The following is a 16577-nucleotide window of genomic DNA, read 5'->3' as shown; positions in this document are numbered from 1 at the left end:
TCACCTGCTAGAGCCCACATTGGTGTTGGGGTGACGTTTGGTAAGTTTATTAGCCTAGGTGTCATGGGACTCAATGGACCCACAAAATTGGGGAGTAGCTGTGCATTCTGGGTTTGTGATTGGCACAAGTGTTATACTGTGCTAATGTGAACACATTGGACACAGAGAAGCCCCTTTCCTTCAACCTAGTTACTGCATAGGAATCATGGAACACCTACCAGGACGGAGAAATAAGAACCAGCGGCGAGAAATCACAGATAACCATTCTGCCTCATTTCCCTCTGGTTGCATTCATCCCCTTGGGGAAAAGTACAGCAGGCACAAGAGGAAGGGGGGGAGGGAGAGAAATGGTAGCTTAAATACCACAGAAGGGCAAGTGTAGGGGAGCCATATCAACTACTCATATGTTTGCCTTATTTTGCTGGTTTTGTTAACTACAAACTCTTACAATTTCTATTTCTGTCACAGGAAGTGTTTGACATTTCCCATGCAGATATTACCATGGCCCATTCTGGACTCTGCAGGCCACTCAGCATTTTAAAATTGCAAGCTAATATCTCATCCTCATCAGTTCTGGCACACTTTATTTACTTCCAGCAAATTAACTGCAGGACTAATTACTCTCTTTACCTTTCCCATAACCAAAGTCCTATCAGTCATACTTCCTACACTCTACCTTCTTGAAGCACCTGGGGTTATTTTGGAAGGCATGACACCTCATGTATCACATTATATTCAAGTGTCTGGATTTCTCTAGGCAACTTTGCTATAACTTCTACATTACCACATTCTCTGGAGACTTTCTATTACATATTATGCTGCTGTGATAACAATATCAAAGACCATTGCTAAAGTCAGATAGCTCCTAATGCAGCTACTCCAATCTTGGTTCCAAAGTGATGATTTATGATCCATTACATCTATATATCAATGTAGTGCTACCATGTGCAAATAATCTTTTATGGGACACCCATCACTCCAAATACTTTTTAAATATCTGTGATTCATTTCTTTCAGTTGCCTTTTAGGGAGGTACATAAGAACTTATTATGAAAGGAGGTAGGTAGATTGTCATGTTGGGGTTTTTAAGATGCTAGACAACTATATCTAGGAGATATTGTACTTGCCTCTCAGTTGTTATAGAAAATGCTTCATTCTTACACATTCGCTGGAAACATTACACATGCCTAATGCTAAAGTGTCATACCTGGAAGTTCGTGGTGAATGCTCAGTCCTAGAACAGGAAAATTCAAGGTATGCTAATATAGCCACTCATTTTCCTGGCTAACTGTTCTGATGTGCTCTACAGCATGTGATGATTTCTTCTTACTAGCAAGCAGAGCCCTTGACATGCTACATAGTTAATTAGGAGTGACAAAGTGATATCTCTGGATGCTCCAGGGAGAGCTTTCCAAATTATACACAGTATCCAGAGTTCTTGTCCAAGTCACATTTTCATTACAGACTGCACAGATGCTTTCTCTCACTTCTCAGTTACTCTAATGTATTATTAAACTCTCTCACAAAATCCAAACCTTATAGACTGGTTATGAATTCAAACCCATGTAGAAAGGCATTAGAGACATAGGCCCTATATCCTTCAGCATGCACATTTTTCTTATTAGTTTCTAAAACGAGAACATTAAACTTAATTTTACCTGGTTTTCATAGTATGATAAGGTCCATTTAGCAGAACAAATGTGTTTGGACCAGTTCCTTGATTGGAAGACATTTTCTGCAATTGTTCAACTTTATCTGTAAATATCCCTCTGAATGTTCTAAAATGCTTTGTTACTTATTTGAAATACCATTTAAATGCACTGCTGAAATAAGCCAGTCTCCTTTCTTTGCTACCACCAGCGTCTGAGTGCAAAATTCTGCTTTGATAACATTCAGTGCAACCTCATCGAAACCAGTGAGTTTCCAGGGTTGCTAGTCAGGGGAGAATGTTTCCTTCTAATCTCATTTGCTTTTCTAAAAAGCCATTATCCTTCCTTCTCATCAGATTGCTGTATGAATCCAATAATACTGCCTGTGATTATTGACAAAGTGTACTTCAAATACAAGATCAAGATAAGTTATTCATCTAAACTTCACAAAGTACTCCACCTCCATCGTACCCAATCTGTGAAACAACAGAAGCACTACTATTGGTTGAATATACACTTTATGGGCAAAATACATCTGAAACCACTGAATGTTGATTAAGACCCTGATCTTGGAAAGCATTTAAACATGTGTTTAACTAGCAAACTGAAAAGCTCCATTGACTTTGATAGAACTACTTATGTGTACAATCTTAGTTGTTTTCCTGGATTAAGACCCTTGGATATGTGCAGATTTCATATTATTAATTATTATTAATACAATACTACTACTACCACCACCACCCATTACGTCAAAGCTGTTTGTGAAAATGAAGGTTCTTATACTATAATTTCCTTTTTAATTGAATTGTTTCCCCTGAATCTAGTTTTTTACAAAAGGAATGCATATAAAAGTTTATATGATAGATATGGCCATTTTCAGCAATATCTTTGGGAAATCTTTTTGAATTAAGCTTACATAGCTTTGGAGTCCATTGTATTATAAATACAAAGTTGCTGTGTTATGATAAGATTTGTAAATAACTCCTCGGGGTCGGGGGACAACAACGATGATGTGGCCAACGCAAACCCTGGGAAGGATTGTGAGCTCCAAAGGACTATTTGAAACAAAGTGACAGACCAGAATGAATTTTTGGGACGAAATAAAGTGCGTTTCAGGAAATCTCTAGTGTGTGCAAAGGTATCACCTTTGAACATACAAAACCTCAGGTTTTTGAAACTACACCCTAAGCATCCTTGTCTGCTGATTATCTGTTACTGGAATCTAAAGATCAAAGGCCAGAATGATATCTACAAAGGAGTCAATCTCAGATTCAAGCAGGTGATTGTTCTGAGCCAGCAGCTGTTATGAACTTTTAAGCACAGGAAAACCGCTTGGTGGAATTCAAAAGATGGATCACTTGCCTGAGTTCTTGTTGGAGTTGAGGGATGAACTCTGATAAACCTATTAGCTTGTGTATAGGTACTTTTAGGGGGTTTTAATACATTTTTTTCTGTAATTCTCTCACAAATGCACATGCTTAGAAAGAACTGTATAGTAACCTATAATTGTGGACAATTACTCTGTTTATAGCCTTTGAGGAGAAAGCAAAGTGCAGACGTAGGGCAGTTATGCAGCCTGGTAAAACACTTCATCACCAGGGAGAAAGATATAGGTCTCTTCTCAAAAGAGGTGATGTCTGAGGAGCTGGGAGCATACTTGTGATACACTGCAACTATTAAAATTGCTCCAGGGCATTGTTTTTAGTGTTCTTAATGGTCACTAAATTAGTCTGACACTCTAAGGGCCTACGCGTTTATGCTATTATGAAATGACTGTCTTTGGGCCCAAGTCTCCAAACTAGATTCAAGTGAGTAAATTTTACTTACAGGAATAGATACCTGGAGGTGACTAGGACTTGTGTGAGTAAGAAGTATTTCCATAAGGTTTGTAATATGAATGAGCCCTTAGCAATTATTAAAAAAATAATAATTTAATTTAATCAGTTTAGAAACTTGGAAGAAAAATGGCCTATACCTGTGGCTATGTGTTTAATTTCAGTATTTATTAAAATGTAGACTTTCATCAGCAAAAGAGTTAGGTATATTAAATATGAATAGCATTAACCAGGGGGAAAATTCATGTTTCCAAAGTGGTTATGACTCATGTCTTCCAAATGTAGCAAACATGCAGCACACCTCAGTAAAAGAGAATATTAAACATTCTCTCCAAACAAGAAGCTCAGATCGCCAATCTAGAAGCTGATTAAAAAGACCTCAGGCCCTCTTGTGCAACACAAGAGCATCTGATTCTCTTCTCATTTACACTGATTCAAAACTGGAGTAACCCACTGAAATCAATGGAGTTACTCCAGTGTTAAATTCTGTGAGAGTAAAGAATCAGGTCCTGTAGGTGTCCTAGAAATCTAGTATCTACTGGAAGCTTTAAAGAAATACTGCATTTTTATACCCCCCCCCCCCACTCCTGCCATTTAAAACACATCTATGATCTCAGTTTCCAAATAACACATTAAAAAAACCCACTGGAATTCAATTCCTCGTCTTTTAACACCTGGATTCCATTTGTCTTGCAACAGCCGTCCAGGAAGTGTGAAGGACTGTGGCTTTGCATCCTACCTAGGATAAATAGCTTCTGCTCCAGCCAGGCAAAGCATTTGGAGCCTGACCTCTTTGACTGAAACAGCCTCCATGTCAGGCTAATGGAAGTGGTGGGATTTGTAGCGCAGCCAATAGACCGCAGACTGTATCATTCCTTCCTGCCATATATTGGAGGTGGTTTGGATCAGCTAACATGCCCAGGCTTGAAGATGGGGAAGGGTAAGAGAGGAGGTAGGGGGCAACTGCACAGTGGCCCGGTGATTTAAAAGGGCCCAGAGCTCTCTGATCACTGCAGGGGTAGCCCAGCAGGACTAAGGCAAAGCTTCCTGCCCATCCTCACTCCGCACTGCTCCCCGAAGTGGCCAGCACTGGTGCCTCTGCTGCCCTGGGAGAGGAGGGAAAGGGAATCTCCGCATGCTGGGAACTGTGGCTGTGGGGGTGGTGCCTGCAGGCAGCAGCTAGTGGAGACCTCCCATTCCTCCCCCTGCAGCTAGGAGTCACTGCCAGAAGGGTTTTTTGGTCACTTTTGGGAGTCGCCTGAGGTAAGTGCCAATCTCCTGCCCCCTGCCCGCCAATCCCAACCTCCTGCACCAGCCCAGACCCAGGACTCAAACTTCCTCTCACAGCTGGCACCATGCACCTTCTCCAACATCCAAACTCCCTCCCACAGCCCAGCTCCACCCCTCCTGCCCTCTGTTCCAGCCTGGTGAACATCAGTGAGCGGGGTGAGAAGCCACGGAGGGAGGGGGGATGGAATGAGCAAGGGGTCGGGCCTCTGAGAAAGGGCAGGACAGAGACATGGCCTCAGGAAAGGGTAGCGCAAGAGTCTTTGGATATGCACAATTAGACAGTTGGCAACACTACTACGGGGTGTTTGAAAGCCCTGAACATGCAGCAGCTCCCTGGGCACCAGCTAGTGCAGGTGCATCTGCCCAACTGTCTGGTCGAGCGCCTCAACATTGGCACGGCTTGGCACAACTGACTGTTCGGCCCTGGGGCCTGTAATTGCTCTCAGCAGACCTGTCCATGCCCCAGGCGATCAGATACGATTTGGAGGGGGGAGAGTGTAGCAGCTAAACAGCAGTCCCATGAAACTGCCGTGTGTATGTGTGTGAGGAGAGGTAAGGGGAAGCAGCCAGACAGGACCCATTAAAGACTCCATGAAGAGGTAGAAGTGTGAAGACTTGAGGGACCTTTTCCCTACAGTTGGGGTGGTAAGAGTTATGTAGGTCAGAAAGGATCTTGTATTGGGATGGGAAGGCAGTGAAATCTGAAATCTCATGAGGACAGTTCTCATGAACGGTTTAGCTTTTTTCCCTCTGCAGTGACTGGGATTCAGATTAGTTCAGTCTGAGACTTGATCTAAACAACACTATCTCAGTTCTTCAGCGTTTCACAGCATTTTCTTGAAACTCCTATTTCAACCTCCAGTCTTGTAGGGGCATTATTTTGTTATGCTTAAAATGATGAGGGCTTAATGCCTTTCACAAACATTATATATATCCTCTGTTTTCTCCGGCAGATTTTATTATGTAAATAATTTACAATAAACAACATTAAGTAAGTGCAGGACAGAGTATATTGTAATATAGATCTGTAATGAGGGCTGTATTTTGTAAGAAAATAAACTGTTGAGTCATAGAAGCAGAGCTGGGTGAATACTGCAAAAAGTAATTGCAAACATTAATTCAAACCAAAAGCAGGATTTTTGGAGACTAAACAACTCCTTCTGTTTGCATTCTGCAAATACTCATAAACAGCCAAGCTTTTTTTCATAAAAATATCTACATAATGGGTCACACATCATTACACTCCTTGAAATTTTTCCTGGGTCATCTTAAATACTCCTTGTGGGGATTGAAGTCACGTAGAAGGAACAGAAACATAGCTGACTACGCATAACTTCAACTGCAGATTATAAACAGCAAATACTAGCAGTACATTAGCAAGTAGCTTTCAAGTAACTGCTTGCTGAGGATTTCTGAATAATGAACATGTTTGTAAACAAGGAACAAAGTGTGTTCAGGCAATTTGCCAACAGAAAAAGGGGTTCATTTGTCAAATGTGTTTTTAATAGTTCACCCTTCTTTACGTGAGAAAGCAAGTGTCCTAAATCAATACATCAATAAATATAAAATGAAGATATGTTCTCATGAAGAATCAATTACCCAGACTTATTATGTTTCTTTGATTGGCCTCTTCTTAATGAATAGTGTTTAAAGGGGCAGCATGGTTCATAAATTGAATTTGGACAAATTTTGAAAAAAAATTATTTACACGATACTGTTTGGGTCTGTTCCAAAGCTCATTGAAGAGTCTCCCATTGACTTCAATGGTCTTTAGAGCAGATCTTTTACATCCATTTGGCATCTCTCTCAGCTGCGACAGTGAGTGTTAGTGAAGCCAGCTTCTCAATGCTGGGGGCAGCTGTTCTGCAACCATTGTCCTTGAGCACTTGCATTTTGCATCCTTAGTCCATATGAGGCATCCTGACAGTGGGAAAGGACCTTCTGTTCACACTATTGAGCCAGTCAGAATTCTAGACAGGGAAAATGGCTGTTTTGGGGGAATATTGAACTTGTTACTAGCCTGGAACAAATTCACAATGCTAATTCTCATTATGATTATTTTTAGGTTTGGGCTATAAACATAGCTTTAATCTCCTCAGACAAGAATAATTATTCTTCCCAGCTGTCACTAAAAACAGTTTACTTTGACTTGAAATCACTGTTGGCTGCTTCTAAGGCATCATTTTGTCATGGGAGAAGGTGGTGGAGAACTGTAAAAAAAAAATCAGTCACCATCCAACTGCCAGAGAAGAGCACACACTTACCAGTCTCAGGAGAAGTTGTCTTTACAGAAAGAAGCTTGACACCCTCTTTATCTGTGGGGGCTCTGTTTTAATCAGAAGACATTTGACCAAACAGTTAGCATCAGAATTGCATATTTCTCAGTGAAGAAAGTATTAGCAGCATGTCTGTGCTCTAGGGGTACGTCTACACAGCATTATTCCGAAATAGCAATGTGAGTGTCTACACAGCAATTCCGTTAAATCAAAATAAATTCAAAATAATGGATGGCTTATTCTGACTTCTGTAAACCTCATTTCATGAGGAATAAAGTCTGTTCCAAAATAGCTATTTTGGAATAGTAGCCATGTGGACACTTCACTGCTGCTATTTCGAAATAGCTCCCTCCAGCGCCATTCAGAATAATTATTCTCCAGTGCCTCCTGGGGCTCTAAATCTAGGTAGCACGTCCACATTAGGGAAGTCTCAGGAGGCTTCCCTGTAATGTAGATGTGCTATTTTGAAGTAAGCTATTTTGGAGTATTTCTTCTGGAATAGCTTATTTCAAAATAAATACAGTGTAGATGTACCCTAGTGGATTATGTTGTGTTGGGAATCCTTACTGACTTCAGTGGGGCTTTACATGGATGCAAAAGTCTTCTTGTGTCACTCTGATTGCAGGCCCTACACCAACATTTCCCAAAGTGGGTGTGCAGAGGAAAGGGCTAATGGGAGAAGCTGCAGTGGGGCCAGAATGGCAAGTTTCCTTCTCTGCTTCTACAGTGTCTTTAATACACTGTCATGGCCACAGAAGCCACTCAGGCTATGGGTTGAAGAAGCAACTCGCTGGCCAAAACTTCATGGATACATGTCTCAGCCCCATTGACACAACAGTGAATCCTCCAGCCATCCCCCGTAGCATGTCACCTTCTGATGGATCTGTCTCAGTTTTACTCTTTGGCAATGCTTGGACAGTTCATCATGCCCATACAGACTCACTGGCTTGAAGTGAATTAGTGCGTTAGGAAATGCAGAGCAGAGCAACAGGAAGAAAAGAAATTTTAAAAAAATAAAAAGAAAGAAGATAAGAAAAGAAGAAAGATGGGAAAGAGAAGGACGAAGTGTACAGGAAAAAGGAAAGAGGCACACCTGTGTCCTGAAACAAGGCAATTGGGGTAAGGGACACCCAACCACTCATCTATAGCAAAGGGAAAGCCTACATGTTCAGAGCAATATAGGCGCATAGTGAGTCCTAGCTCCCATATTCTTCAATGGTGTTTCCCCCTTTTGGGTATTTTAATGGGTGTTAACAGCTTATTATATTTCAGTGGAGAAAGTTAAAGAGAAGAACCTGCAGAAATTGGTGCCTTCATAAGAGCCACATGACTAGGCTTAAAGGAATGCAAGAGCACAGTTTAACTTACCGTTCAGTTCCATTCTCTTGTCTCTCTGGAAGAAGAAACACATTTATGTTATTCTGATTGCCTAGATGTGAGCTAAATAACAGATTAAAACACAAACACGATTAGCATAAACTCATTATGAGATTTGTGTAGCCCTGCATCAAATATTAATAACACAATAAATAAATAGGAATGTTAATTTACACTTATGCATGGTCAACATGATTTAGAAAGGTGGGCAAGTGTAATTGTTATCCTTTTTTACAGAAACTCAGGAACAAGGATTAAATGACTCACAAAAGGTCACACGAAAAATCCTTGCTCCAAGACTATGAAGCTAAAGGGAACTGCTATCTGGTTTTTCCTGAACAGATTGCTCAGGCTACCCTCCATTCTATCACTGTCTAGGATAGAATAATCCCAGTTTTCATGAGGTTGTTCCAGCTTTTGCAAGCTTCATTTCGCAGTCATGTCATGTTTTGAGCTCACTTTTACTCCAGCTCCCACAGACAGAAAGAGGCCTGCATTTTTTGTTTGTGGCTTTTCATACACCAGTGTTTTCATATTGATCTTAATATCTTTGCATTGGCTGAATAAACAACATCAGAGTACAATCTGATGCAATGGTGTCATTTGAGACACAAAAGATTTCCCCTCCTTTACATATCTGTAACACTCCAAAGTTCCCACGTTGAGTCTCTAGACTTCTAGACCAGAAAAAAGGGCATACCCATATAATGAATGATATATGCCATGTATGCCACATTCTTTATTCTTGTCCTGTGGGTAGGGGATTAAATTAGACATATTTCTACAGCACTAGTTTGAAGAGTGTGGATGTTTAGGTAGAGAGCAAGAGCTAGGCAAATATTTCAAAAGAGATCCACAGATATTCATTACAATTTTAAAATGAATTTGCTTTTATTGAATGTGTAGGGGGGGAAGCCAGAGAAATATTCTTCACTTAAAATCTTCACTCCTTAGCAATGAAGATTCAGTAATTTTTCAGGCAAGAAATCATTTCCTCTCTAAGATTTTTTTGTTTGCATTGTCATTTGCAAAATTTATTACAACATGCAATTTACCTTGGCCTGTAGCATCAAGGTTTTGTTATGACTTCAAATTTCCAGCCCTCAGGAATTCCACAGAGCTCCCAGCTCATAGCAGAGAGACTCACATTATGGATTCACATTTGTGTCCCCTACTTAGTTCTGCATTTGCCTCCAGCCCACTAAGCTCATTCCCCAATGCACTTGGCAAAATTAATGAGCCTCAGTATTTTATGGGCAGTACTGGAATAGGTGGCACTGTTCTGTCCAAAACACTGCTTATTGATGAACATACTGTTTTCCCAGGGATTTTATGTAGACAAGAAAAAATATAAACATGAGGTCACTCCAAAAAAGAGGAAGAATTGATTTTTTTCCTTGTGTTTTGAATTGTGCTAAAATCAACACAGCTGAGTTTAACAACAAATCCCACCTATTTTGCACCTTGCTTTTCCAAGCAATTTTTCTGTGCAGACTAGAGTCATTGACAGTGTCAACACAGCTGTTTAAGTAACTGTTACAGAAGGGGGAGCATTAAATGGATCTGTATGTTCTACAACAGATGTTGTTTCCTCCCCTACTTATAACCCACATTGATCTAAATAAAGAAGTGTTAATTCTTTTTTTGACTAAATATTTTAAAATCAGCAGTGGTTACTTGTCTGAATACAACAACATTTGTAGGTAGGTTAAGTTTCATTATAAACACAAGCCATGTGCCTTTAATAATTAATATTATATTGAAGACTTCCTGGCTGCAGAAAAATGTTGAATAAATACCTGGGGCTCTCCTCTTGCACATCTTGTACAAGGCCACCAGAACGAATACAGAAAGGGTTATTACTATCAAGGCAATCACAACTGGTAAAATAATACCTGTAAAAGGTGGAGAATAATTATTTTATCAACCACATTCACATACATAATTTTAAACATATATAAATATCAAACTAATAAATCTCTTAGGGTATGTCTACACTAGAAAGTTAGTTCGAACTAACGGACGTTAGTTCGAACTAACTTTCCTATGCGCTACACTAGCGCTCCGCTAGTTCGAATTTGAATCGAACTAGCGGAGCGCTTAGTTCGAACTAGGTAAACCTCATTTTACGAGGACTAACGCCTAGTTCGAACTAGCTAGTTCGAACTAAGGGCTGTGTAGCCCTTTAGTTCGAACTAGTGGGAGGCTAGCCCTCCCCAGGTTTCCCTGGTGGCCACTCTGGCCAACACCAGGGAAACTCTATGCCCCCCTCCCGGCCCCGGACCCCTTAAAGGGGCACGGGCTGGCTACGGTGCCCGTGCCAGGTGCAAGCCTGCCAGCACCCAGCTAGCAGACCCTGCACCTGGCACGGCACAGAGCCACCCACCCGATGCCCCCCAGCCCACCCCCTCTTGCCGGGACCAGGCTGGCGGCTCCCGGGAGCTTGCCCTGGACCGCAAGAGGCGGGCACCTTCCTGGGCTAGTGCGGACATCGTGGACCTCGTCCACGATCTCCGCACTAGGCACAGGAAAGTGGCCGTCTAGGGCAGGAGAGCTGCCAGCCTGGCCACCCAGGACCAGGTGTGCATGAAAATCAAGGGGGTCCACTGAGACCCCCGACCCTGAGCCCTGAGCTTACAATGGCCGTCCTGGGTCAGACCAAAGGTCCATCTAGCCCAGTAGCCTGTCTGCCAACAGCGGCCAACCCTAGGGACCCTGGAGGGGATGGACCGAAGACAATGACCAAGCCATTTGTCTCGTGCCATCCCTCTCCAGCCTTCCACAAACTTTGGGCAGGGACACCACTCCTACCCTCTGGCTAATAGGACTCCATGGACCCAACCTCCATGACTTGATCTCACTTCCCTTTAAACTCTGTTCTAGTTGTAGCCTTCACAGCCTCCTGCAGCAAGGAGTTCCACAGGTTAACTATTTGCTTTGGGAAGAAGAACAACTTTCTCTTACTAGTTTGAAGCCTGCTACCCATTCCTTTCCTTTGGTGTCCTCTAGTCCTTCTTTATGGGAACTAATGAAGAGCTTTTCTGTATGCACCCTCTCCACCCAACTCCTGCTTTTAGAGCCCTCTATCCTGTCCCCCCTCCGTCTCCTCTTTTCTAAGCTGAGAAGTCCCAGTCTCTGTAGCCTCTCTTCATATGGGACCTGTTCCCAACCCCTGATCATGTTAGTTGCCCTCCCCTCTCCCAGCCTTTCTCTTCCCCTCTCCCACCTCCTTTTCCCAGTCTCCCCCAGTTTTTTTTCAATAAAGACAGAGTCAATGTTGGAAGAAACGTTATCTTTATTTTGTACATCAATAAGAAGGGGGGCTAAGGAAGGGTAAGTGGAAGGAGGTGAGGGAGGAATGGGGTACGAGCCCCCGATGGGGAGGACTGGGCTGGCTCTGCGGGCTTCTGGGGGTGGAAGCTCTCCTGCAGCCCCCCAATTACTCCCTCTCCCCAGATGGCAGCCTGTGGCAAGTGCAGCCGGGCTGATGGCCGAGTGGTGTGATGTGCCCAGTGTGGGCACTCAGGGCACTCCAAGCCAGAACTTCTTTGCAAGCGGGGCACCCCTTAGAACTGTGTGTCCGGGGTGGGGGTCGGGACCCTTTAAGCGCAGCCCTCGGCTAGCCTGAGACAGCATCTCCATGCTCTAAGTCCTCCTTTTATGCCCTGCCGGCACTGCTTCCGGCCATCCTTAAGCCCTGTTCAGAGTCCACTCAATGTGGACTTGCTAGTTCGAACTAGCAAAACGCTAGTTCGAACTAGTTTTTAGTTCTAGATGCGTTAGTTCGAACTAGCTTAGTTCGAATTAACTAATTCGAACTAAGTTAGTTCGAACTAGCGCTGTAGTGTAGACATACCCTTAAGGCCCTCCTCCGTCAGTACAGTTGATGCTATTAATTTTTCTTGTAACATGTTACATTTGTTACTCCGCATGCACTCACTAGGTGTCAGGCTTGCAGCCTTTTTGAAAACCAGGCTCTTAGGCAACAAAGGAAGGATTAGTGGCTTTCTCATTCATCCTTCATCATTCTGAAGTCTTACATATCAGACTCCTAACCATGCAAAGTGCATTTGCACGGTTGTGTCTTTAGACCACTAAGGTTCTAATTTCTCCCCACATGGAAATTCTCTAATAACAATAAAAATACAAAATATTCACCAGCCCCAAAATAAATGTTCATCACTCATGTTTCAGGATCATTTTTTTAAACATATATTGCAAAACAAGGGAGATTTGAAATTCACTGACTAAAGTGATTATTTCTCTTTGAATATGGTAATCACAGAAAGGTGTGTAGGAGGTCCACAATTTAGTACCATTTCCACAATACCTCTGATGACCAGAAATACAAAAAGAAAGATTTATTTTAAAACTTAGGCAGTTTGTCTCCTTTTATTATTTCCCACCATCTGTTGTTTCCTGACAGGTGTTTTCCCACCAAACAGTAAGAATTTGTAAAATGAAATATTTATGTAAGAGGCACATTTTCTGGAAAATGTACATCAGGCCCAGTTTCTCTCTGTTTATAATTTTTCATGGCGCTATCCTGGCAGGTTTAAGTTTAACAAGCTAGCTTGGCGGCCTAAAGAAGGGTTCTCTGCCCTGCAATGTGGTAAATTCACTCATTAGCACTCCCTAAGATGACAGAGCACCGCATCAATTCAACAGCAACCTTCTCTCACTGATTCAATAGTATTATTGCCTAGATTCTAGAAGACCTGGTTCCCAGACCACCCGCCAGCTCTCTTAGGCTACATCTACACTGCACAGTTATTTTGGAATAAGCTATCTGTAATAGTTATTCTGATATAACTTATTTCGAAATAGCCCATCTACACTGCAAGGAAGACTCAAAATTAATCTGAGGCAGGCTTCCCTAATGTAGATGTGCTATCTCGAATTATAGGCCCAGAAGGAACAACTTACAATGGCCCAGGTGAGGGGCTGTTTCGAAACAGCAGAAGTGGAGCATCTACACAGCCTTATTCCGAAATAACTATTTCAGAATAGGTGTTACTCTTCATAGAATGAGGTTTACAGAAGTTGGAATGAGCTGCCCATTATTTCGCATTTATTTTGAAATAACGGAATTGCTATGTAGATGCTCACAATGTTATTTTGGAATAATAGCTATTATTCCAAAATAACTTTGCTATGTAGACACACCCTTAGAGGATTGCTGAGGAAACAACAGGTTCAGACTCTGGGGAAGAGCACTGGGGGAATACTTTGCATTATTAGTAGCACACTTTCTATCAGGCAGTATACACTTGCAGGGATACTACCTGGATCCAAAGGGAAGGCTGATTTAGATTAAAAAAAAGTTGGCCAGTTTAAAGGGCCTTCATGGTAGGGGGAAAAATGGGGGAGTAACATCTTCATGGCTCCACCCAGGATGAAGTTGATCCTTTTCAAAAAGTTTCTTGAGCGGAATTAAAATACCTGTACTGGATCTAAGTTGATGTATTAGAGAAAACTGAATTTTTATATAGCTGAAATAATATTAGAAAGGGCATTAGAAAGCAGGATGGCAGTAATACTGCCTCACAGAGATGTACGTGTGTTTCATCATATACAAGAAAAGGAGCAGCACCCTCATACCAACTGCTTGAAGACATTTGGAGAATACAACCAAGGACTGCACATGTTTACCCTGTGCCTTAACTGGCTCTTTCGGCATCTAATTAAAGAATTGTGAGAGGTGAGCAATTAAGTCATGCATTTCCTCATGTCTTCATTCAATGGAGCAACTGAGTTGAGGTTTTTCACTCACGTCATGCTGCCCTCGATCCCTGGGAATAATTGCATGACTCTGAGGTGAGAATCATGTTAGATCAGTGCTCATTGAGTCCTGCTGTTCTTTGAGTGAAGTCATACAACAGAGACAGTTCAATTGGTTTTATAATGGGGCCTGTGAACCAGGAAGGACTGGGATAAAGCTGTTAGTTTCATTTCTGATCACTCACCTAAAAGCAAAACCGTTTCTATCAGCAAATTCTAAAGATGGAGAGTGAAGAAACATATATACGCACCAGAATAATCCTCTTTTGTGATACTTCTACCAGTACTGCCAGCATCTATTAGAAAAGAAACTAATTATCACGCGGGTTAATTCATACTTTGTTTTGTAATAAGCACTCCCTACTTCCTTTCATACAGCCAGTTCTGAAATAGGAACATGGCTATCCCTCCCCACCACTGACACACATGTTCTACAGAACAGAGAAGGTATCTCAAACTTTTTGGGCTCCAGAGCCCTTTACATGCATAAAAATTTATAAGGCGCCCCAGCGATCCACTGATTGTATGTGTTGTACCTAACGATGTTTCCAGTTTGTCAACCTTGCGGAGTCCCTGGAGATGTCTTATGGAGCCCTGGGGCTCCACGGAGCACAGTTTGAGAAACGCTGAACTGACAAATTGCTTTGGTAACCTGGGCTCTGTGGTAGGGTGCATTCTACTTGAGGGGAATCTGCGGTGGATTAGAAGATACTCATCAAGTAGAAGGCTTTGCACTCTGTCTTGTGGGTGTTGCCTAGCATACAGCCCTGGGATCATCTATGTCACTCACCTAAAAGCAAAACCGTTTCTATCAGCAAATTCTAAAGACGGAGAGTGAAGAAACATATATACGCACCAGAATAATCCTCTTTTGTGAAATTTCCACCAGTACTGCCAGCATCTATTAGAAAAGAAACTAATTATCACGTGGGTTAATTCATACTTTGTTTTGTAATAAGCACTCCCTACTTCCTTTTATACAGCCAGTTCTGGAATAGGAACATGGCTATCCCTCCCCACCACTGACACATGTTTTAAAAAACAGAGAAAGTATCATTTTGGGCTGACAAATTGCTTTGGTAACCTGGGCTCTGTGGTGGGGAAATTCTACTTGAGAGGAATCTGTGGTGGATTAGGAGAAGATACTCATCAAGAATGAGGGATGTGCACTCTGTCTTGTGGGTGTTGCCTAGCATACAGCCCTGGGATCATCTATGTTCTCACTGACACACAGTGTGTCCTGTATACATTTTCAGTGTTCATAAGTTGCAGTACTGTTCAGTGTTACAGTACAGATCTTTCCTGCCATGCAATAAAAAAAATATGGGTGAAGATTAAACATGCATCCAAAAGAACAATCTGACTAAAAGTATCCACAGGCAGATGCCAATAATAAAGCAACAGGATGAAACTTCAGTACTTACTACTTTAGCCACTTTCTTGAGAAAGCAGAAGATGAATGCTTACCCTACTTTGTTTAGAGACAGAAATGGCTGGTTAATTTAATCAGCACTTGGAGTTCTGTAGGGATTTTCCAGGGACTGTCTTCTACCTTTGGGCACTAATCTGAGTCAGGTATCAATTACCCAGCTAGTTTATTACTTCACTGCAGAAAGGTTAAAGAAAAACAAAATCACTGCACTTAAAAGAAAAAGCAACTGCCTGTGCTTCCCTACTTACATTTCACAGCACACATGACTATGTTTTTTTCAGCAAGGAGGTTTGAGACCTGTGAATAACAAGACCTGCTACTGTGCAGCTAAAACTGTATGTGCAATTACTATAACTAAGCATACAAACTGGGCACATGGGCTGTGTAAGCAAAGTGTTAGATGCCTATTAATAATAAACTAATAGAAAGGCTTAGCATTTACATACTGATAGGCTGTGTCTACACTGGCATGAATTTCCGGAAATGATGAAAACGGAATACTATTCCATTTTTCAGTTTTTCCGGAAAAGGAGCATCTACATTGGCAGGCTGCTTTTCCAGAAAAGCCCTTTTTCCGGAAAAGCGTCTGTGGCCAATGTAGACGCGCTTTTCCAGAAAAGAGCCCCGATCGCCATTTTCGCGATCGGGGCTTTTTTCTGGAAAAGACTACTGGGCTGTCTACACTGGCCCTTTTCTGGAACAGTGTTCCGGAATAAGGACTTATGCCCGAGCGGGAGCAGAATAGTTTTTCCGGAATAGCGGCTGATTTTGTACTATAGAGCGTCGTTGCTTTTCCGGAAATTCAAGGGCCAATGTAGACAGCTCGCAGCTTATTCTGGAAAAGCGGCTGATTTTCCGGAATAAGTGGCCCAGTGTAGACACAGCCATACAGTATAAGAAAGCTCTCATACAATATAGGGAAAAAAAAAAGATGTAT

At 42.0% G+C, this 16577-nt stretch overlaps 1 protein-coding gene across 9 annotated transcripts in view; it reads right to left on the bottom strand.

The window, feature by feature from the left end:
• EMCN (endomucin) overlaps positions 1-16577 on the bottom strand; it is a 94947-nt gene that overhangs the window by 14296 nt on the left and 64074 nt on the right. For all 9 annotated transcript variants that reach the window (XR_012904053.2, XR_012904052.2, XR_001368135.4 and 6 more), the window contains 5 exons: positions 15065-15109; positions 14460-14504; positions 10227-10322; positions 8419-8443; positions 7039-7100 (listed from right to left, as the gene is read on the bottom strand). Coding sequence is in view for 1 of the 9 variants with exons in the window: in XM_075929663.2 (XP_075785778.2) it covers positions 7039-7100; positions 8419-8443; positions 10227-10322; positions 14460-14504; positions 15065-15109 (273 nt within the window). In the remaining 8 variants the exon portion in view is untranslated. The remainder of the gene's footprint in view (positions 1-7038; positions 7101-8418; positions 8444-10226; positions 10323-14459; positions 14505-15064; positions 15110-16577) is intronic.

The sequence above is a fragment of the Pelodiscus sinensis genome, chromosome 4 (assembly GCF_052426305.1).
Source record: "Pelodiscus sinensis isolate ZL-2025 chromosome 4, ASM5242630v1, whole genome shotgun sequence".
Classification (NCBI taxonomy): Eukaryota; Metazoa; Chordata; order Testudines; family Trionychidae; genus Pelodiscus; species Pelodiscus sinensis.
Note: the sequence above shows the minus strand (reverse complement) of the source record. Positions and strands in the feature narration are given on the sequence as shown.